Genomic DNA, 24,674 nt, shown 5'->3' with positions numbered 1-24,674 from the left:
ATTGCTAGACTCCATGTCCTGCAAAGTAGAAAATGAGATATATTTAGAAATTATTTTTCCACAAAGGAGTGTCTGTGGTGAAATATAAATGTTAACAATCAACTCAGAATCATGAAAAACCCTTATTTGACCCCTCATAAGTTACTTAAGGGCCGATTAAAAAAAATAAAAATTCTCGAAAATAATTTTTCGGTACCCGAATTCAACAGCTTTTTTTCTGGGTTTCCCACAGGAGTTGACCTTCAACATTTTAACACATGTTATTACACACCTTTACAAACATATTGGTGAAGAAATTTTTTGGTAACAATTTAGTTAACAGATTTTCATATGTTTCCCTTACTATATGGTTAAACTGCAAAAATCAAGACTCTCTGCTCACCTTCACTCCTCTTTTCTCCCGCCTCTGGAACAAACTCCCTCACTCTCTTCAATCCCACTCCTCCCTCCAGGTCTTTAAAACAGCTGTTCACCACCATCTCTTATCTTCCGCCATCCAAAACCTTGATCTTTTCTACCCCCGTTAATTCACCCAGATCCATTTTTTTGAAATACCGACTTCTTTCCTGGAAGTCCTAGCAGTGTCCATGTGTTTTATACCTCTCCCACCCCCCCCCCCCCTTCCCGTTCCTCCTCCCCCAAAGCCCTCTCCCTCCCACAGATCTCCCGATGTCCCTGCTCTCAAATGTTGTACTTGTGTGCTTCCCTCTCTCTCCCCATCTTGTCTCCCGCTCCCTTTATCTTATGTTTTATGTGTCAGTTTGTCTTTTTGTGATTAATGTTAGCTCTTACACGAACCTCGATCTTGTATACCAAAAAAAAAAACACGTTGATCTGAATCAATTAATGTAGTAGAAATTATATCGATGCACCTTTCCACTGCGTCTATTGTCATTTAAAAATAAAGAATGTAGAAACAAACTGCAGTGTAAGCAATGCAGTGTTGATTTGAACCTGCGATTGCTGTACTTTTTTTTTTAGAGTATAACAAGGTGTCAGAGGAACCAGCCGTAGAATACAAGACACTGCACTGGCAAAAGGATGTTCAACTTTATGCAACTTTTCTGGATCGTAAGGTGGGCTTTATAGAATCGCTTGTACACTGCATCATCATTATGTCGTACAACATTATATTCCGCGAACTTTCCATGACACTGCTGGGATGGGGATCTGAACAGGATATGTAAGAGAATGACAAGTACCTTGATAAGTACCTGTAAGAGAATGATAAGATTAGAAAGCGACAGGCCGCTGTGAGCCCATTTTGGTTTTTAACGTGTTTGTTTATGTCATGTAAATGTCGGAGCTGTGAGTCATGAGCAGCTAGCAGCTCATGACAATGGAGGAAAGTTGGGAGAGCGGGAGGCTCAAGGCCAGCATTGGCTGCAGGGAGGGGCAGAAAGTCCTGATGGTAATGGGGTTTTCAAGTGCAGCCGAAATTGGAAACGCGAGGTCAGAATTTTAAAATTGTAATGGTGTTGGGCTAGCGGCTAGGGTGTCAGCTTAGGATCCTAGGATCCTGGGTTCGAAACCCGGTCGATCGCTGAATTAACGCCAGGGGGGTTGACTCAGCCTGTCATCCTTCCGAGGTCAGCTAATTGAGTACCAGTTCACTGGTAATTCCCTGCTTGTCGTTAAAGGCGGCAAAAAGGGTTGGCGTCAGGAAGGGCATCCGGCCGTAAAACATTGCTTCAAAAAGGGGACCGAAAAACAACAACTACCACGGTTCCCGAAAAAGGCCAACCCCCGCTTGCAGGGAATAATGGCCTCTAAAGGTGGTTTTTTTTTTTTTTTTAATGGGGAATTGTTTTGGTGCAGCCTTGGTGGGAGTTGATCCCCGGGCTGCAGAATTCAGACCTTAATGGAGCCAGACTCGTGGGAAATTTCCGCTCTGGGAGATTTGCTGTACCAGGCATCTGGGGAGCTGCAATGGCAGAATTTGGATGTGAGGTCCTGCACGACCTAGGCACAACAGGGAGTCTGGTGGTATGTGGCATCTCCTGTCCATTGGGGCACCATCTGTGTCTCAAGCTGGTGGGGTTGCCAGACCCTGGAAGGGGTTGAGACTTCCGGAAGACCGAGGTGGTTACTCCCGGGCACCTGGTATAGTGTGCCATGAGGGCTATTAGGGGGAGGTGTTGCAGGCCGTGCTTTGGTGGTGACACCATTGAGGGCCAGTAAGGGCCTAACGAGGTGACCACCTGGGCATGCGGGGATGCTGAACTGGGCTGTGGAAGCGGGTCAATCCACATGGACTGGGTACGTGTGCAGCCCACCAGAAAACCACTGGGGAATATGTGGAGCATGATGGAGTGATTGGGAACGGCCCGATGAGGGCCACACGACCTTCCACAGATTGTCCGTTGTGATTAATGTGCTCTCGGCTTGGAAATAGAGCCCTGGGTTTGATTTGTATTGGTTATGAGAAGATTGGCTGCAGCAGGAATTCCTGGTGTTGAACGTGCTCCCCAGTGGTAATTGGATTTGTGTCAAATTTACCTTTCCCCATTGTTATGACTTGCCATGCTTTGCAATTGGGGGTATACAAGTGAGTTGGGTTATTGGTATGGTTGGTGGGCAAGAGGGGCCATGAGAGCCAAGAATATGAATCGGGTAGAAAGGGTTAATATTGTTATGAATTTTGGGGTAGAGTGATATTTAGATCAGGTAGATCTGTGTAAGTATCATGCTCCGGCTGTTGTGAAGAAGAAGAACCATCTCGATGTACATAAGTAGGGGACCTGTCTAGCCCGGATGTCGGATTAAGTTTGTATATTTGTGGTCATATGAGGATGGCATTGTGTTAACTAGAGTAGGGATTATGCTAATTCCCCTGTTTGTGAGACCTTGTGATTTATCCATTGTCCCGTATGGCACTACACCGATAGACACTAGACAGGCCCATTAGCACACACACTAATTAAATTCCCCTCACAATAAAACTCACCGGAAGTGCAGGCAGGGAGCACCCACGCATTGCACCAACATGGCGATAAAACATCAAGCAAGCAGGCAATAGACACGCCCAGAGGGGCAGCGATTGGCCAACGACCGATGGCATGAGAGAGAAGTGACGCGGCCATTGGTGGAGAACTGAGCCTGTGATGTTGGCTGGCAGGGATTGGTAGAGAGAGAGAGAGAGAGAGAGAGAGAGAGAGAGAGAAGAGAGAAGAGAGGAGAGAGGAGAGAGAGACTGACTTTTTATTACAAAAATATAAAAATACAAGCCAGTCGGTGAAGATACTATTCAATACAGGCACAATAATCAAAAACACAGAAAAAAGAAGAAGAAGATAATGACAGGAAAGGAAAGGAATTCAAAACAGTACAATGAACTAGAAAAGAAAAACAACAACAGAAAAACCGACCACACACACTGATTCAATCCAAACAAACCTGCAAATATATCATCGATTCATTCTCTTGCACCATGCAGATCCCATCAAAACACCAAATGTTCATAAACTCATCAATACATTTCTTTCTTTCAGAAACACAAAATTCAAGTTTGAGTCTTGCAGATATCAAGGCATTAAAAAAGAACAGGACATCACATTGCCCAATCGGCTTTCCTTTCAGTTTTTCCTTCCTCGATAAATAAATTGCCATTTTCGCCGTGGCCACTAAAAACAAAAACAACATATGTACATGTTCTTTCATATCATTGAAACCAAAAATAAATGATCGCAGAGAAAAAGTGATCTTCATTTTTCCAGCCATGTAATTCAGCCATTGAAATAAAGGCACAAGCCTTGCACAATCAACGTACGCATGGAACACATCCTCTGTGTAAACACAGAACGGGCAACACGTAGATGTGGGCGTGAAATGACTCACTAATTTATTAGACGGAATGATCCAGTGTATTATTCGCCACTGGAGATCACCTGTCCTTTTGCTTACCAGCTTACTGTATATTGATTCCCATGCAGGCTCAGATGGGAGTCCTTCCGGCATTAGCCCTTTCCACCTGGCCACTCCATTTAACGGTGAGTTCCCAAGCAGAACTGCAGTACATAAACGATACTGCATTTCTGAAAAATGTTTTGTCCCTCACTAATTGGGGACAAGTCTCCGTAACTAGGCTGTACCAATAAACCAGGAAATTGCCAGTCATTGGATGTCACCAAAACTTCCTGGGTCCATCTTAGTCTAAGTTGGAAGCTTTTCTTTACTATTTCCTTTAGGACTCTTCCGATTTATTCTGTTTGACCATATTCCAGTCATATCAGCTATCTCTTGCTCCGACTTCCACCCCCAACCAGAATCATGGTGCAGGTCCAACACTTTGATTATGCCTGCTGTAATAAAGTGTTGATAAAAGTCTCGGCTTCTTGGAATTGCAGGAAAAAGCGGGTTGTAAAAAAGGGGTTCTTCCACAAACATGTTTGTAGCATAGGTTTCTTGCTGGTGACTAGTCGAAAGGCTTTGCCAGGCATTCAGAAGGCTCTGATAGAATGATGGTAGATGAGATGTGTCGACATGTTGGAGTTGGACTAAGAAAAGTTCAAGGCCGTATCCGAGCCCGCTTGCTTTTCGCAGCACGTGATAGGCCAGAAGTCGGCTTGGCAGTCTTTCCTTGTACAGCAACTGCTGTATGGTACACAGCCGAAAAGCCATGATACGACTTTTTATGTCGATCAGTCTCTGGCCACCTTCAGACAAGGGGCTACATATGACATTTGGTAGTAACCAATGGTGACCACTCCAAAAAAAATCCACCAGTAGCCTCTGCACTGCCTTTAGTAGTTCCTCCGGCGGCTGAAGGCAGATAAACCTATGCCACAGGGAAGAAGCCACCAAATTATTAACCACTAGAACCCTGCCTCTGTAGGAAAGGTGGGGCAGAGCTCGTTTCCACAGTCCCAGTCTTTTTTTGACATGCTCAACAATCCTGTCCCAATTTTTGAGGACGTAATGTGGAGATCCCAGGAAAACCCCAAGGTATTTGACTCCTTCTTCCACCCATTTTAACTTTGTTGGTAGATGCACAGGTGGTACCAGCACTCTTCCAGGTGGAATGTTCTTGAGACAGGGAATCCATAAGGCCTTACTCTTGTCCCAGTTACACTTCAAAGAAGAAGCGAGGCAAAAAAGATTTAAACATTCAACAAGTGCTGGGATATCACTCTCCTTCTTAACAACCACACAGACATCATCTGCATAAGCCGATACCACTACTGAAGGACTCCCAGGGGATACAGTCACTCCTGAAATATTTTTCCTAAATAAAATTAGGAGTGATTCCATTACCAAGGAAAATAATAACCCAGAAACCGGGCATCCTTGTCTCACCCCTCTTTGAACCTGTACCGGAGAGCTGAGTTCGTTATTTATTTTAAATAAACTAAATATATTGTTGTACAACAAAGTCATGTAGGCCCTAAAATTGACACCAAAGCCACATGCGACTAGCACACGATACAAAAAAACATGATCCACACTATCAAAAGCCCTTTCCAAATCAAGGAATATTATCCAAAAATCTTTTTCCAAACAATCACATTCCATTAAATCTCTGATCAAAAAAATATTATCATAAATAGATCTGTTTGGGATGCAGTAATTCTGATCATGGTGGACTAGATCACTGATTACCGTCTTCAACCGACTGGCCAACACTTTTGACAATATTTTGTAGTCCGTACATAATAACGAGACCGGCCGCCAATTCTTTATCTATCGTAGATCTCCAGTCTTTGGAATCAGCGACACCATTGCTTTTCTGAAGCTTAGTGGGAGTTCTCCAAGCACCAAGGATGATTCCAGGACATTCAATAATTCAGGGCCCAAAAGGTCCCAAAAAGCCAAGAAAAATTCTGCCGGTAGGCCGTCAATCCCAGGAGCTTTCCCCGAGTCCATTTCACTTAGGGCCTGCGTTAGCTCAGGCAAAGTAATTGTTGAATCCAGGCCCAGGCACTGAGGCTCAGTTAGGGATGAAAGGTGAGAAGTTAAAAATTCCATGGTTTGCTCACAAACATTTTGTTTTGCATAAACTTTTGAAAAAAACTCTCCAATGCACAACCGTACATCTCCAGGGTTGGCAACCATGTTTCCCCTAAAGTCTTGTACAGAGAAAAGGGTTTTGGGTGACTTATTTACAAAATCCATTTGGAAGAAAGATTTACTAGGGGTGTCTGATACCTTTAAATTGTTTATTCTTCATCTGATTAACAGGCCTGCTGCTTTCTCCTGAATCAGCTCTCTCAGTTGAGCCTTCTTTTCAACCAATAACCTGTGGTCTCTTCTGTTATTATCTTTAGCCAGTTTACACTCTAACCGTATAATATCAGCTTCTAAACAAGCCATTGTTATATTTTTTTACGTCAGTTTAATTTGAAACAAACTGCTGACAAAACACTCTAATCTGAGCTTTTGTGTTATCCCACCATAATGCTAAAGAAGAGAAAGAGGGCTTTTTTGAAAGTTGGATGACCCAAAAAGCACGGAAGGCGTCTTCAAACAAAACATCTTCGAGAAGACTGGTATTGAATTTCCCAGTATGCACTTTTGCGTAAGGGTTGAGGGAAAAAGAGGCCCATGGTAACTAAATGATGATCAGAAAACAAAGATGGAAAATGATTTGGAGAGATAACCGCATTCCTGAACTGTGAGTTTATGTACCAACGGTCAAGTCTGGCGAAGGTCATTCTCCCATCGGCACATCGTCCCCAAGTATACTCAGATTTGTTGGGGGTAATGTAGCCTCCATGCATCTAGCACATCCACTGCCGAAAAATAATTTAACAAATCAGTACTACCTTCGGGATGAGGTTCTGCTGTATTTCGGTCTATACTGGGTTTAAAGGTGCAATTAAAGTCACCCCCCATGCAAATACAATTATTGAGATCTATCGACTGCATGTGTCGAATTAAAGATGAAAAGAAAGCTCTTCGGTCCACACTCTCACTTGGTGCATAAACGTTGAATAGTGTAAACCGAAAATTATTAATGACCAGTTCCAATGAAATAAACCGGCCTTTAATCACCTCCTGGAAGAGGCATGACTCAGGTACTAGGCCTGGTCTGAGTAAAAGGGCTACACCAGCAGAAGAAGACATGTTACTAAAAAAACATTGTCCCTTAAAGAGGCGACACCAGTCGTACTCCACATTTTGAATTATATGGGTTTCCTGGAGTAAGAGTACATCAATTTTCTTGCGCTCAAATAAACTTTTCACCTGAACCTGGCGGTTTTGGCTTGCACCTCCGCCGTTCATATTTAAGGTTCCAAATGTGATATTTTTTCATGGATTATCAAAAGGCGTGAGCGGTTGCTGGGAAATCTCGCTCCCTGCTTTTGTAACAGCCTTTCTAAGCCGATGAAACAGCGACCTTGTTAAATGAAATTCATCCGGCCTCCTAATTATGTCCTTTGCAGCCTGGATGAATGAAATTAAATCAGGAAAATGATCTTTTACAATCACATTTCGCTGTCGGTATGTGTCATTCAGAAAATAAATAATAAGTTGAGGGGCTATGGATGACTGATACGATGAAGATTGAGACAACTCAGTCATCTCAACTTCATCCTCTGATTCTGACAAATCAGAAACAGCTCCACCCGGGTCACATATATCATTCTGCACAGTCCCCATTTTGATTCCAGCCAAGTCCGAAGATTTGCTGGAATGTTCTATGGTAGAGTCATCTTCACTCTGGTACCCGGGACATTCAGCAGGAGCTGAAATCTCGGCTTCACCCTGCTGTAGGGAGATGTTTACTGGCTCAGTTGACGAACCAGTGTCATGATTTAGATCTTGCATTGGTAAAGAGGAGCTTGGGGCTGAAACATTCCCATTCCGCTCAGTCTCAGCAGGTACTGAAGGGGGCGGCTCACGAATGAGCTCACCATCATCATCTAGAGGGCAGGAGAGGAGGAAATCTCACAATGGACTCACTACAACACAGAGCAGTTGCTCACAGCCACCATGACGCTACACCCAACACAAACGGCCTGCAGGGGGCGGGAGAGAGAGAGCGGGACAGAGAGAGAGAGAGAGAGAGAGAGAGAGAAAGAGAGAGAGAGAGAGAGAGAGAGAGAGAGGGAGAGAGAAAGAGAGAGAGAGAGAGAGAGAGAGAGATAGAGATGACGTCATGAGGGTTTGATAAAAGGTGAAGAGAGACCGACATTTTCCCTCTTGCGTTGGACCCCCTCTTGCACTGGACCTTCTGCTTGCCCTGGACTTTCCTTGCGCTCCTCTATATTCTCTTGCCTTCAGACTTTGGTGGAGAGACGGTTGAGCAAGCACGAAGAGTTGGGTTCTCCGTGAGAGCGACGGGCGTACCAGCGCGGCTTGCCCCTGCAGCGTGAAGAGGCAGGGGCAAGCGAGATGTCCGGTGAGGCCTAGCAGCGCGGAACAAAAGGTTCGCGCCAACGACCGGGCGGCCTTCTTCCCGCCAAGCGCGGGTCCGCATCCGGACGGCGAGTTTGGGGCCGAAAGTTCCTGACAGGATACTTCAGCCATTTGAGCTAAGCCCACACACACCACACACAACGGGTCTTTTCATTTAATTACCCCTTCGTCCGTGTGTAACTCTGGTGTGGGGACGTCCCAATTTAGAACATTTAATTGAGCGTCGCGTTTTATTTTGTATTATCGGCATCCGTGGCAATAAAGTCTTGTTTATTTTTGTACATAATATCCGGTTCGTGTCAGTTTAATTTCCACAGGATTGAAGACTGTTCGGAGATCGCGTCAGGAAAAAGCGTCCAGCTTCTTCTTCTTCTCTCTTCCCCCCGCACATAGATAGTGAAATCCGCTATTGAATAACGCCTCGAAGTAACGCTCAATTGGTCATTCGTGGTGTGCTCCATTTTAATAGAGCCATCCACGCGATAAATGGTGTCAGAAGTGTGATACGAACTTTTTGATATATCGACATTTGTTGGTGAGGAGTGGATTTGAACCCTCTGAGTAAATTTGGTGTCAAGAGTGGAGGATTTGGATTTAAATTTCTAAGTAATTTAAATTTGGAAGATTTAAAATTAAATTTGGAAAAAATAACGACTTCCTCACCTTGGATTGAGGGGGTGAGTGATATGGAGGAATGGATAGAAGATGCTGGGAGCGTTGGAAGTGGGCCGAATATAAGGGAATTGGAGGGTACTGGTGGAACCTCCTCTGACCCAGAACGGGAAATAAATGGAGTGATGGCGATACCCGACCAGGTTTAGGATCGATTATTTAGGGAAATGAAAGAAATAAATAACAAAATGGATGCTCAGAATGAGCGATTGAATAATAAAATGGATGCCCAGGGTGAACAGATAGGGGAAATGAAAAATGAAATGAAGGGAATGAGTGATCGGCTGGAAGGAAAGATATATGGAATGAATGAACGAATGAGTGAACAGGGGAATGAAATAAGGAAGATGAGTTAACAATTGGAGGTAAATGGGGAGTGTCAAGAGGTAAATGGGGAAGTTTTGGAAGGACATTTGGAGGTGAATGGGGAGTGTGCAAATGTAAATAGGGGATAATCAAATTTAAATGGGGAATGTTTGCTACATGAAGGCCTGGAAGGTTATCGGACTGGTATGGATGTCGCAACACACCAACAGGGGGAGCAATTTGGAATTGTGCTGCACCAGGGCAGTTGTGCAGAGCAACAGGGGGTAAAGATATTGGGGGTCTGAGTAACGGAGCCGGACCGGGTATTTATTGATGGAGGCCTGGTGGGGCCAGAATTGATTTGGATGGATGCTCTTGGATGCAGAATGGATGCTCTTGTATATAAATATTTATTTATCTATTGCATTCCGTTTTCCCCATTTTCTTCCCACCTTCCATTCCGCCGTCGTACCCTCTGACAGGTTAATCTTCCCCTTGTTTGTTGTTGAGATATATACCCTGTTAAGATCAGAATAAGAGCCTCGTGTCTCTCATTGCATTCCCACACGCGCATATCTGCTATTGTTCGACACGTTCAGAGGGAGTTAATGGCCAGTTCTGTCCATCCGTTCAGTGGCTGATATTAATAAGCCATGAACACGACAATATTATAGATTCCCATTAGGGACTAGACAATTTATCATGGCAGATGTTGTAACAAAAGTGTGTGCACATTGGTGTATGTGTGTTCGTGTACAGGAAGACCTCATGGCTGAGCACACAGCCTATATGGAGAAGCACCCTGAGCTGCAGGCTCTCCTGGCAGATTTCTTGCAGCTTATACTCTCCCGGAAGCCACAGGACCCCATATTTATGGCTGCCACTTTCTTTGCATCTCTCTCAGCCAACACTCTTCCTGAGACTTCCAACGTGAACTCTCTGTGATAGCTCAAACACCTTCAATACCTTGTGACTCCTCGGCCCCCTGCCACCCTTCCCCCGCCCCCCCCCCATACTGTTCTGTAATGACTTCATTCAAAATGCATTACCTTGTTTATTGTTCCTTAAAATATTGAACTTGTTTTGAGTTTTCAGTGACATTACTGCCGATCTTAATGATTGAATAAACTCAGTTTGGTCAGATGGCCACCTCTAGGAACAGTCTCGGTAGTTCCATAATCTTTCCATTTCCTAATGATGGAGCTCACTCTGCTCTTGGGAACTTTCAACATTCTAGAAATTGTTTTATACCCTTCCCCAGATCTATGCCTCCTCAAAATTAGATCTCGGAGTTCTATGGACAGTTCCCTGGACTTCATGGTAGAGTTTCTGCTCTGACATGCACTGTGAACTGTGGGACCTCATATAGAAAGGTGTGTTTCTTTCTAAATCATGTTTAATCAATTGAATTGGCCACAGGTGGACTCCAATCAAGTTGTAGAGACATCTCAAGGATGATCAAAGGAAATTGGACCCCAAGACCCTTTAGACACCAAAGACCCGGGAGATGCTTTAGCCTTCTAAAACACCGTAGACCCCTAAGATCCTTCAGACCTCTAAGAGCCCTTTGACCCATAAGTCCCCTATAATTCTTAAAGACTCCTTAGCAATTTAAGATCCGTAATACCAATAATACCCTTTAGACCTAAAAAAAAACCTGTAAGACCCTTTAGACCTTTTATGACCCTAAGAACCCTCAAGACTACTAGGATCCTTTAGACCTTCTATAACCTTAAGACCCTTAATACCCCCAAATAACCTTTTGGACCCTAAGACCATGTAGACCCTATATACCGCATTAGACCCCTAAGACTCTGTAGACTCCGTTGGACCTGTTTGAGGGCCTTCTGCATTATGACTGGTGACACTTGATGGTCACCAGTCATAATCAAAAGGCCCCACATTGGTAAACCACTTCAGTACCAAAAGCTCTCCAAGAGGGTGAAAAATATAATTGTTTAATTAATTATCTTTTTTTTTTTTCAGGTTTTGCTCATCTTGATTAATACGGTAACTATATTGGCCATGCGCAGGTCTGAGCTTTTATTCAGTTTCATTCCATTGGAGGGGTGATACTTATCTACGCTTGGTTTGGTGTCTGGTGGGGAACCATCATGGTGGCTCAATGCCCACGTGTTTCTTCCAGACACATTGTGTGACCTATACCTATTTGAAAGACTATATGTGACTTAAGGAAGGAGGAGTGTGGTGCCATGTCCGGCCAAGTGAGACGGTTGTGTGCTGGTCGAGTGAGGTATGTTGGCCTGAAATTAAGATTGTGCTTGATCCTCTCCACATGTCCGCACCTGTATACTAAAGACATGACAGGGGTAACCCCTCCCGGGGTACCGATACTCCGAAATCAAAAAATCTAAGCCTGAGCGATTGCGCGGGCTCCTCTCTTGTATTCATGTGTCAAGTTTCAGAACAATCCGCCAGGTGACAGTAAAGGAGTAGCAAAAAAAAACAGCAGAAAGTTAACGGACGGACAGACATTCGGACATCACGCCCTATTTTATAAGTTCATCTTTTCTAGAATGAAGATGAAATCACCTAAAAATCCTTGTGTTTCAGTCATGATAATTATTTTAATAAATCAAGGGCAACCTTCGTGTTTTGAATTTTGAAAGTACATATTGTTGTCTAGACTTCAGCTTCCCCAAGTACAATAACCCATGTATGAGTGGTGTTCAAGATATGAGTCCTTAAAACAGTCGAACTGCCAAATTGTGTTTTTTTGGATCCTGATGACAAACTTGACATTCCACTGCACTGTGATGGAGAGAGATCTCATGGAGAACTGTTTACCCAGAGTCCACCATGTAGTTGTCTATCCATATGCGACATTTAAAGCAGCACCATGTCATTTTAAAGCAGACATTTAAAGTCATGGCTTATGAGCAATATATAGTGACTGTGACTGACTTATTAAGTTCTTTGATGTGGTCATACAATTTGATGTGGGACTGTCTGTCATTGATGTGGTAATTCAAGGTTCGTGCCTGTTACCTCGATGATGGGGAATTCAGAGACTACGTCGTGTCCCAGATTTACACATTAGCTGATAATGATATCGCAGGTGAAAAATAGTGTTTGCTAAACTTTCCCACGGAACCAAAAAAATAGAGATTTGCTCATCAGCGGGATCACTGTTGTGTCAACCAATTAGGGGCGGTGTATTGGTTTCCGACAGGATTTATTCCACAGCTCAACTCGATATACGAGAATAAACAATTATTGATCCGTGAAAATGTAATATTAATGTTTTTATTTTGTATAGACAATATTGTGCTTTCGATTGACCGAATACGAAGCCGTGCCAATGCTCGTTTCTCCGAAGAAGTTTGAAAAAAGATTTGCATCTGGCCATCCGGGTGAGGCTGTTGTTCTTCCAAGTCTCGCGAGAGATCGTCGGCTTTCTGCTGCTTCTCTTCTCTTTCGCACGGGAACTTCTGAAGAAAATGGAATGTTCGACGGTTCGTTCACTTTTGGTTTTCGTTTACTTATTTAATACTGAGGAAGTAATGGAAACTATTTGAAGTTGAGAAAAACTTTGATTTTCATGGACGATGAAGATACGTTAAACTTCAATATTTCGAATGTTTTTTTATTTTTTAATATTAATGGGTTCGTCATTACTCATTGCACTTATTGGAACAATGGTTAACCCAACTATGGGATATTTAACGTCCAAAACCAAATTAAATGGGTCAACCGGGTTCCACATGTTTAAACTCTGTTCATATCCGTGAAGTTAGCAACCTTTACCCCTCACTTACCCCTCACTTACCCCTCACTTACCCCTCACTTACCCCCCACTTACCCCTCACTTACCGCTCACTTACCGCTCACTTACCGCTCACTTACCGCTCACTTACCCCTCACTTACCGCTCACTTACCGCTCACTTACCGCTCACTTACCCCTCACTTACCCCTCACTTACCCCTCACCATTACCTATTTCAAACCTTTACTGGATTCGAACCATTACCGGATTCGAACCATTACCGGATTCGAACCATTACCGGATTCGAACCATTACCTGTTTCGAACCATTACCTGTTTCGAACCATTACCTGTTTCGAACCATTACCTGTTTCGAACCATTACCTGTTTCGAACCATTACCTGTTTCGAACCATTACCTGTTTCGAACCATTACCTGTTTCGAACCATTACCTGTTTCGAACCATTACCTGTTTCAAACCATTACCTGTTTCAAACCATTACCTGTTTCCAGTAGCGGACTGGGTCTTAAAACCGGCCCGGGCATCTTTCACCTAGGTCGGCCCATTATTCATTTATATGTTGCTTATCTGAGAAAATAGACGAAATGCTTGAAAAAAAAAACTAAATAAAATCCACTAAAAATTAAATTTATTTTCAGTAACACAAGCACATGTCATGTCTAAGAGAGTAGGTGCATGCGCAGTTTGCTGCTTCTGGCAGCCACACCATCAATGATATCCTTAATTTCAAGTTTGGCCAGGATCCCTTTTTCCACAGACATCAACATGAACGCCTCAAGATGTTCTTGTGTCATTGTACTTCGCAGACGGCTTTTGATTCTCTTCAAAGCAGAGAAAGACCGTTCACATGCCACTTGTGACACAGGCAGCGTTAGCAGCAGCTTGTAGGCAAGCCCAATGCTCTTGTAGGCATCAGTGAAGAGGTTCAACTTGAGGAGGACCTTGTAGCAGCAGAGAGGACAGGCTTTACATGACTTACATGTACTTGGCAGAGTCTTCTTGTCCTGTTCAGACTCACTGTCCTCCTGCACTGTATAAGCATCTGCTACTGATTGTTTCAGTGTTGACCATTGTTCTCCAAGGCTTCGCAGTTCTTTTCATAGTTGTTCCACAGTGACACCATCATCAAATCTCAGCAAATGTTTATGCAGCTCTTCCACAGCTCCCAATGGCACTTGATCAAAGTTCCTTGGGTGAAGAAGTGAGAGATCAGCATACAATGTTGATGTTGCTGATCTGTCAAACCGCTGCTCAATGCTGCTCACAATAGTGTCCACTATTCAGTTGTACACTTCAATGCGATACTTCTTTACTGGGTCAGAAGCTGATGTAGCCTCATCTATGGACAGTTCACCATCAATACGTTTGTGCTGTCTTTGCTGTTTTATAGGAAGGGACTCTTCCATAACAAGATTTACATCCATTTCATCCAGCTGGTCATTAGCCAGTTGAACAAACTTTGCAGCTGCATCATGACAAGCTTGGAAGTCATCCCGTAGCATCTGCATATTCTCCAGCAATTCATCCACCCTCCGGTGCACAGTCAGCAGATCCAATTGCACAGTTTGTAGATACTTGGAGAGCGCTGTAGTGCGGGAGAATACTTGCAGATATACTTGTGCAGTCAGAATTGATTCAAACTGCAGGAGACTGGCAATGTATCCCTTCACCTTGGCCTTAACAGCTGCTTGGATCTGGTCAGCAACTAGTATGGCATTAAGAGTGGTGATAACTTCCATGAAAAGCACTCCAGTTGGGTTGCTGAATGAACCAAAAACCTTCTTCAAGGCGGCATCCTTTGACCACCATCGAGTTTCTCCGATAGTTCCCATTCGTTTCACAGTAGTGGAGTGTCGACTCCAGATGTTCATTCGCTGATAAGATTCCCGAAAGAATACTGCAATGTTATTCAGTAGTGAGAACAGTGATGCGCTAGTCACCAGAACACTTGTAGCTTCGGTCACAATGAGATTTAACACGTGCGTGGCACCAAACATGGATCTGCATTGGAGCTTCCTTTGATAGCAGAGTACTGAAGCCTTTGTAGCACCCCTGCATGTTTGCTGCACCATCAGTTGAGTTTCCAACACAGTTCTTGAGGCCAAGATTCAGTCCTAACAAGACTTCAGAAACAAGTTGCACAAAAGCTTCGCCAGTAGATTCCTCACATTTCACCACGCTCACTAATCTTTCTTGGATAGTGCCAGTGCTATCAACATATCTAAGAACAACAGAGCACTGGTCTTGGTTTGAGGTGTCTTGAGTGGTCTCAATTTCCACAGCAAACATGTCTGTTACTTCTTCAGAAATCCACTGACGTATCTTATCCCGGATAACTGTGATAACATAATTCACTGTAGTTTTAGACAGCAAAGTTACCAAGGAGCCTCGACCTCGTGAACTCTTTGCCTTCTCATGTTGCTTCTTGCTGTTCTGGACAACGTGAGAGATGATCGGCTGTGCAGGAATCATACTTCTGAAGTAGTTTTACAACTTCCAGAAATGTACCATGGTCGATCTCCTCATTGTCAAGTGGGTATGCTGCTTCTTCCTTACTTCCTCTGTAGCTCAGTCCTCTCTTACCAATGAGTGTGACCACATCCACAACTCTTTCCATCACTTGTCGTCTCTTTCTAACCTCATCATGATGGCTACGTGCAAGCAGGTGAGAAACGCTGGACTGTTGTCGATCTACCAGGTATGCTGTAGAGCATCTCAAATGAAACCAAGAGCGTTCATGTTCTTCAACACGTGTATGTACATGTCGCCAGTCAGTCATTCCCTCGATGAACGTGGACCAGTCTGAGGTGCTGGAAAACGCCAAGCACACTGAACAGTGAAGAGAATGATTGTCCTTGTTGTATGACGACCACCATCTGTTTGTACCATCTTTTCGCATGAAACATCTCTTGACCACTCGGTTGTCAGTTTTTTGATTAGGGTGGTAATTCCAAAACAGCAAACAAGCTTCATCTCTACATGGTTTCTTAAAGTAGTTAATCGAGGGGTATCCCTCCTCTGCAAGTGTAGCAGCTGCAGCAGGTACATCTCCCTCAGCTGACCGCACCTGTTCGTGTTCACCAATTTGCACTAATTCTGCCGATTCAGCTGCCAATTGATCATCTACCAATTCAGCTGCTGATGGTCCAGCTACCGATTCAGTATCCTTATCCCCGTGTTCACTGACTTCACCAGGCCCAGTATTAGTACTCTTGAACAGATCCAAAATGTTTCTGCACTTTGAAGCACTATCTGACAGTTTCTTTTTCTTTCGATCACGTTCCTTCTTAGCACCTCCGTTTCTTCTCTTCTGGTTTGCTTTATCCATTGTCGGTTACAGATGCAGATGCTGACATAATATATAAAAAAATTAGCATCGTAAGTTAGTTCGCGACATTGTTGTCAATACTAGATCAGTCGTCAACAGACTTATCTAAACTTACTTGGCCTGTCGGCTCAAAATCCTTTTTACTGTTGATTTGGTAGTTTTTACAATGAAGGAAACACGTATCGGGAGTACATACGACATAGCGATTGTGAATGTACCAGCTCTGAGGCGTCTTTCGCTTCGCATCGCAGTGACAGTGAGCACCAATATGGCGGCCGTAAGACTAAAATCTGGCTTAAAACCCCCTCACCTCACAGCCCACAGCCTTCAACCAGACATATTAACACACTCCTCCACCTTCATTCCCGTTCTTCAAAGCAAAGCGGTAAAAATTGTTGTGTCGCCATTATATATGACGACCAACGGCACCCGCCCTGAGGGCGGGGCTTCAATTAGGAGGCGCGATTTATATAAACATCCGTTAAATATCACACGCAAATCATCAAAATCTAAACAGTATTTTTAGAATTTCAATAAAAAAACCACATCACTGTTCATATCGGTAAATATTATTCCATCGTGTTTCAAATCGTGATTAGTGATATCAACTGGACGCTTTTCTTTAGGAAAAAAATTTGAATGATTTTGTACCTCTTCTTCAGCTTAGAACTTCAGGATACACAACATTGCTGATAAAAGTTCCTTTTCTCTCTTTGAAGTTCTTGGCAAACATTTTTATTTTGTCACTGCTGCCAACGCGACACCATGGCATTATTCATAACATTCATTCATTCATCTATCTATAATTCCAGTAATCTCTGTGTGTTTGTTTGTTTGTACGTTTGTCTGTGACCGCTGTTTCTCGACAACCACGGGTCCGATATACTTTAAACTTGCCAGGTATATTGCTGGGGACCCGAGGATGTGCCTTTTCAAGGTTTCATATTAATCGGACAATTACCTACCGAGCTATGTCCAAAAAACGATTCAACCAATCAGAGAGCAGCGAGCTATCGCGTGTGCCGAACGTGGCGGACACACTCTGCCTCGGATGGCACATTTGAGAGCGTATTCATTTATTTCACGTTTGCAAACTATGTTGCCGCTATGTTGGCGTTAAACTATGTTTTAAAACTAATAAAAACCATTTCATCTAAATAGAGGGGGGGGGGGGGGGGGATTGTCACTGTACTCGCAAGCCGTTCGCCGTTCGCTTTGGCGTTGCGAATGGACCAACACATTTCATGGACCAAACCATTTCATGTAAAGCGTTCGCCGTTCGCTTTGGCGTTGCGAATGAACCAAAACATTTCATGAACCAAACCATTTCATGTAAATAGAGGGGGGGATATAATTTTAGATATAGATATAGTACGGGCATGCCCTAGTTCATCTAATGATCATTAAACATTATTTTTACGCTCATTAAACGATTACGAAATTTAAACCGAAAAACATTACGAAATTACGTTCACACCGTCACATCAAACACGACCGTGAACACAAAAGTCACAAACATCGCCACAAACGTTATGTCACGTAATTCAAACCGTGAACACATCGAATATTGGAGAGCCCATTGCGCAAACGATTTGTTTTCTCTGGTACGTGTTACAGGGCGGGTACCGTTGCTAGTAATTATAATGACCTTTTGACCTTTTGATATTTAGCGGGGAATCCCCGGGGATGGAGGCAGAAGTTTTCCGTGACAAAAAAATTTTCAGCAGTTTTTTTATCCAGCCCAGCGGCCCATTTTTTACTCAGCGGTCCCAGCCCACCGGGCATTGCCCAAATGCCCTATGGCCAGTCCGCCCATGCCTGTTTCAAACCATTACCTGTTTCAAACCATTACCTGTTTCAAACCATTACCTGTTTCAAACCATTACCTGTTTCAAACCATTACCTGTTTCAAACCATTACCTGTTTCAAACCATTACCTGTTTCAAACCATTACCTGTTTCAAACCATTACCTGTTTCAAACCATTACCTGTTTCAAACCATTACCTGTTTCAAACCATTACCTGTTTCAAACCATTACCTGTTTCAAACCATTACCTGTTTCAAACCATTACCTGTTTCAAACCATTACCTGTTTCAAACCATTACCTGTTTCAAACCATTACCTGTTTCAAACCATTACCTGTTTCAAACCATTACCTGTTTCAAACCATTACCTGTTTCAAACCATTGTTGGTTCCATCGTGGTCCTCTGTCCATGTGCGCTGTCCCGCCACGTTTTCAAAGTTGTCTGTTCACAATTGTATTTTGTCGAAACTATTTATCTTTTGGTGGGTGAACTTATAGTGTGCCCCTTGGAAGTTTCTCGGTGTTTATCTTTCATAAATTAATCGTTTGTTTACCGCATCGCGAGCGAGGCCTTGCAGCCTCAGGCTTCCCCCATCGAAGGTTGTTCCTTCCTTTGCTGTTTTGCTAGGTTTTTGATTTTCCCTTCTCCGCCAAACTTCACCAAACATCTACTCTTTGTCTAACGTTGTAACCCCCCTCCCCCACCCAAAAAAAAATAAAAATAATAATAATAAAAATAAAATAAAATTCCCTTTCTCCTCGTGTGCTTTTGCCTCTGCCCACGTGCGCTGTCTTGCCCTGCCCCCATTATCCCCTTGCCTTGCATCTTTTGCCCTGTTCAAGTGACTCGTGGTTGTCCATCAAGGCCCTCTCCCCATTGGTATTTTTGTGAATATAAGATTGTTCTTCACTGTTTGGTTTAAATATGTTTAAACTTTCCCCTGGAATGTTTTATTCAGTGGTTTATTACAACATGCTGTTTTTCTTCCTATTTAAAAGGCTCCTTTCAATTTCCTCTTCAACTCATTCCATTTCAAAAAAATATTCAATCTCTTATTCTTTCTCACTACATGCTCTAAATTCTCATTCATTCCACCCCTCCTCCATCGTTCTTAAACGGATCGCTAACTTGAAAATCACAACAAACACAATTTGTTATAAATGTTCATCTTTCATAAATCATCCACTTTCTAAATGTCCCCCTTGCCCCTCCCCTCCAAATCTCCCCCCTTGCCCCTCCCCTCCAAATCTCCCCCCTTGCCCCTCCCCTCCAAATCTCCCCCCTTGCCCCTCCCCTCCAAATCTCCCCCTTTGCCCCTCCCCTCCTAAACTCCCCCCTTGCCCCTCCCCTCCTAAACTCCCCCCTTGCCCTTCCCCTCCTAAACTCCCCCCTTGCCCCTCCCATTCAAAATTCCCCCCAACTCCTCACTTTCATATCTACCCCCCAACCATCCCTCCCAAATTCTCCCTCCTCCTATCTCCTTCTCAAAGCTGCCTCCTCCCCACTTCATCTCCCTTCTATCTCATACCTCCACCTCCCCCAACCTTCGGCCTTCCTCTGCCCCCCTCAAACAACCCCTCACTGTGCCTCATCCCATAACCATCAAACCTTTCGTCCTCCTCATCCTTCCCTTTCTTGTAACTCTTCTGTAATATCTGCAACACTATCAACTGCGCTTCCTACCTCCCCCTCTCATCCTTCATCTGACCCTACCCCTCCCCTCCCCTGTCCTGCACTCGATGCTCCCCCTCTCTCCTCATTAACGGTATGGACCTCAAACATCCGGGGCCTTCGCTCAAACCTGATTGATCTCTCCATTCAGGTTGCTTCTGACAATCCAGACTTGATCTGCTTAACAGAAACTTTCCTCCTTCAAGATGTCTCTGATTCCTTAATATCTCTTCCTGGTTACTCCCTTTCTGGTATGATAGACCTGAGCCTCGTCCTGGTGGTGGGGTGGCTATCTTTATCAAAAACTCTCTTCCTCACTCTCCTTGCACTGCCCTCTCTCCACCGCACCTCCAGGAGTACCTCTGGCTACGGCTTCCTCTCCGCTCCCACCTTTTGTTCATATGTGTTCTGTACCGTCCTCCAAACAGTGATGACTCCATTTCCATTTCGCTGTCGGACAACATGGACCAACTTCTAACAACTCGTCCAAACTCTCTCTTCCTCATATGTGGCGACTCCAATTGTCATCATGCCAGCTGGCTGGGTGTGGGTTCATATCTCACCAGGCATGGCACTTCAGCAAAGGACTTCTTCGACTCATTGGGACTGACGCAATCTGTCAATTTCCCAACCCGGATCTCAGTCAATGGAGTATCTTTTCTTCTGGATTTGGTTATGACTAACTTCCCTGCAAATGTCTGCTGCTGCTCTTCTGCTCCAATCGGTTCTTCTGATCATGTGCTTGTTAAAGTGGACATCTCTCTGGCCATTCTCAGAGAGCCTCCTCAGCGCCGACGAGTCTGGCATTTCACTCAGGCTGACTGGCACGGTCTGCAAGCAGCCATCAATCTTCTCATCTTCTGGACTGCCTCTGACATCAATTCTTCCTGGGAATTCTTCCAAAGCAAACTGCTCTCTCTCATGCACAGATTTATCCCATCTCGTCTTCAGTTGTCTTACCCTTCCTCCCGTCCATGGTACACTGAATCTTGTGGTGAGGCAGTTGCCCTGAAACAACTCGTCTCCTCCTCTTGGAAGGCAAATCCAACTGAAGGCAATCTCAGTTCCTTCCACCAAGCTCGGAACAAGTGTGTGTCTACCCTCAGGAGTGCCAGGAAGCACTGTCTCTCCACACTCAAGATTGAACTCTCAAACCTGTCTCCTTCCTCCAAATCCTGGTGGCGTCTGATCAAATCCGTTTCTGGTGTTTGTTCCCCCTCCATCCCCTCCCTTACCTCAAATGGCTACACAGTTGATACCGCACGTGACAAAGCCGAATGCCTCAACTCTGTGTTTGCCTCAAAATCTTGTGTCCAAAACCCATCTCTCTCTGTTCCCACCTTTCCCAGTCGAACCCATCTGCTCCTGGACTCTGTGTCCTTCTCTCCTGACAAGGTGGAGAAGTTTCTGTCAAACCTCGACTCTGATTCTGCAACTGGACCAGACGGCATCAGCCCACGGGTCCGAAAATCCTGCTCTGCCGCTCTATCTCACCCTCTCTCTGTTATTTTCACCCTCTCTTTTGCTCAAGGTCATCTGCCAGCATCTTGGAAATCAGCGAACATTACCGCTTTACACAAAAAAGGTGCAAAAACAGATCCTTGCAATTACAGACCAATCAGCCTGCTTCCAATTATCAGCAAAGTCATGGAATCCATCATTGCCACGGATATGAAATCTTTCCTCTTCTCCAATGGCTTGATTTCTGATCATCAATTTGGATTCAGACCAGGTCATTCTACTCTGGACATGTTGCTTCTGCTGCCTCAACAATGGATGGAGGTCCTCAATGCCAAACAGGAAATCAGAGCTGTCTCACTTGACATATCACGTGCCTTCGATACGGTCTGGCACCCAGCTCTGCTCATCAAACTCTCCTCCTATGGTATCCATGGAAACCTCCACTCATGGCTTGCGGACCTCCTCACTGGACGAAGGCAACGTGTGGCCCTGAATGGATTTCTCTCATCTCCCCTTCCTGTTCTGGCTGGAGTTCCCCAAGGTAGTGTTCTGGGCCCTGTGCTATTTCTGGTCTTCATCAATGATCTCTCCGACTCTCTGGAAAATCCTCTCTATCTCTTTGCTGATGACTCCACTATCTGCCGCTCCATTCCTCATCCCTCAGATCGGCAGTCTGCAGCCTCCTCACTCTCTGCAGACCTGGAAAAAATCAGACTGGTCAAACAAGTGGAACATGTCTTTCAATCCTGAGAAATTGCACACTCTTACAATGTCTCTCCGAAAGGACCGACTGGAAAACCCTCCCATCTACTTTCTCAACAATCCTCTCCAAGAAGTTCTGTCACTCAAGCTTTTGGGTCTCATTATCTGCCATGATCTTTCTTGGGAAAACCACATTTCCAAGCTGGCCTCCAAAGCCAGTCGCCGACTGGGCATCCTCCGTCGTGCGAAGTCCTTCCTTGGCACACCTGAGCTCCTCACCACATACAAGGCTTTCATCCACAGCTCAATGATGGAATACTGTTTCCCCCTCTGGGCTGGTGCTCCTGCCTCACACCTCGCTCAGCTTCACGCTGTTGAAACCAAAGCTTTCAGAATCATTGGAATCTCCTGCGATGAAGTTAACTCCAAGGGCCTTTCACTCACTCATCGCAGGCAGGTTGGTGGTCTTTCTGTCTTCTACCGACTCCTCTCCGGCCTTGCTCCCCCAGCTCTCTCTGTGCTCTGTCCCCCAAATATTCCTCCAGGTCGCACAAGATCTGCCAGCAACCCTCTTATGGTTAAACTGCCAAAATGTAGGCTCTCTGCTCACCTTCACTCTTTCATTCCCCTTTTCTCCCACCTCTGGAACAAACTCCCTCACTCTCTTCAATCCCACTCCTCCCTCCAGGTCTTTAAAACAGCTGTTCACCACCATCTCTTATCTTCCCCCATCCAAAACCTTGATCTTTTCTTCCCCCGCTAATTTCAACCCAGATCCACTTTTTGGAAATTCCGACTTCTTTCCTGGAAGTCCTTGCAGTGTTCATATGTTTTATACCTTTCCCACCTCCCCCAAAGTCCTCGCCCTCCCACATTTCTCCCGTTGTCCCTGCTCTCAAATGTTGTGTTTGTGTCCTTCCCCCTCTCTCCCCATCTTGTCTGCCGCTCCCCTTATTTTTAGTTTTGTGTGTCGGTTTGACTTTTTGTGTGATTAATGTTAGCTCTTTCACGAGCCTCGATGTTGTATACATTAAAAAAAAATTTTTTTTTAACCTGTTTCAAACCATTACCTGTTTCAAACCATTACCTGTTTCAAACCATTACCTGTTTCAAACCATTACCTGATTCAAACCAATACCAGATTCAAACCATTACCTGTTTCAAACCATTACCTGTTTCAAACCATTACCTGTTTCAAACCATTACCTGTTTCAAACCATTACCAGATTCAAACCATTACCTGTTTCAAACCATTACCTGTTTCAAACCATTACCTGTTTCAAACCATTACCTGTTTCAAACCATTACCTGTTTCAAACCATTACCTGTTTCAAACCATTACCTGTTTCAAACCATTACCTGTTTCAAACCATTACCTGTTTCAAACCATTACCTGTTTCAAACCATTACCTGTTTCAAACCATTACCTGTTTCAAACCATTACCTGTTTCAAACCATTACTCAATTGAAACCTTTACCGGATTCGAACCATTATATGATTGAAACCATTACCAGATTCGAACCATTATATTGTTGTGGATATGAGGATTGTGTTTTTTTATTGCTTTATTGTGGACCCTCCTGCCTCCAGTTGTGTATAAAGGTCAAAGGTCGTTCCGTAGTTATTTCATAAGCACTCACGTTAGCCAATCATAGATTTCCCCCTTGTTGACAGTTATTTCCTTATTCTGTGTATTAGGCTAAGGATTTGTCTTCCATTAATTGACACTTCATTGCACCGAATTCAAATAAATAGATCCCCTTTCATTCCCATTCCCAAAGCCTTTCCTGCCAACTGCATTTGCTGCAGCTGTGGGTTGCTGTTTTCACCGCGACTCCATTAGCCACGAGGTGGGCTCGGAGAAGAAGGGGGAGGAGCTGCCGAATCCTGGGCGTGCCCGCCCATCGTCATCAAGGGTGGAGCCAGAGGGCCCGTGCCGACCAATCAGGGCAGACGCGAGCTCACCGATGGGCGTGTCGTGGAGGCCGGCGGCTTGATTTGCCCGCTGCGTTATAAAAAGCGCAACCGGAAGCCTTTGATAGGAGTGATGAGAAGGAAGCCTCTGGGACAAGTGCACCAGGAGTGATGAGAAGGAAGCCTCTGGGACAAGTGCACCAGGAGTGATGAGAAGGAGGCCAAGAGAGAAGTGCGCAGGAGTGATGAGAAGGAGGCCAAGAGAGAAGTGCACGAGAGAGATGAGTTTCTGAGTCCCCCAGAGAGTTGCACCAGAGACGGCAGAAGAGTCCAGACTGATTAGAAAAGGAGTCCTGAGAAAGCACACGACGTCCCCACGGCAGCAGTTTGAACCACAGGAGCTTGAACCACAGGAGCTTGAACCACAGGAGCTTGAACCACAGGAGCTTGAACCACAGGAGCTTGAACCACAGCAGCTTTGATCCATCGCAGCTTTGACCGCCGCAGCTTGAGCGTTGACGGCAGGTTGCTGTTGAGGAAGGGTGGCGGCTGCTCCCTCCCGGCCCGGCCGTCCTTTGGTCCGAGCTGAACCTTCCTCCCGGTCCAGCCATTCACTCCTGCCTCCATTCCCCATTCGTGTGAGTCTGTCTTTTGTTTGTTCTGTCCTGGGTTAAGTAAGACTGCATAGGTAAGCTAAGTTTTCAC

The 24,674-nt window shown here is 44.6% G+C and overlaps 1 protein-coding gene across 2 annotated transcripts in view; it reads left to right on the top strand.

Moving 5' to 3' along the window:
* Positions 1-10,491, top strand: part of CATIP (ciliogenesis associated TTC17 interacting protein) — a 42,544-nt gene extending 32,053 nt beyond the window's left edge. For both annotated transcript variants that reach the window (XM_068119230.2, XM_078779483.1), the window contains exons 3-4: positions 982-1,076; positions 10,096-10,491. In XM_068119230.2, coding sequence (XP_067975331.1) covers positions 982-1,076; positions 10,096-10,281 — 281 coding nt within the window. In that variant the 3' untranslated portion in view covers positions 10,282-10,491. The remainder of the gene's footprint in view (positions 1-981; positions 1,077-10,095) is intronic.
* The last annotated feature ends 14,183 nt before the right edge of the window (positions 10,492-24,674 follow it).

The sequence above is a fragment of the Myxine glutinosa genome, chromosome 6 (genome assembly GCF_964187855.1).
Source record: "Myxine glutinosa chromosome 6, kmMyxGlut1.1, whole genome shotgun sequence".
Taxonomy (NCBI): domain Eukaryota; kingdom Metazoa; phylum Chordata; class Myxini; order Myxiniformes; family Myxinidae; genus Myxine; species Myxine glutinosa.
This window is presented reverse-complemented; position numbering and strand designations above follow the sequence as displayed.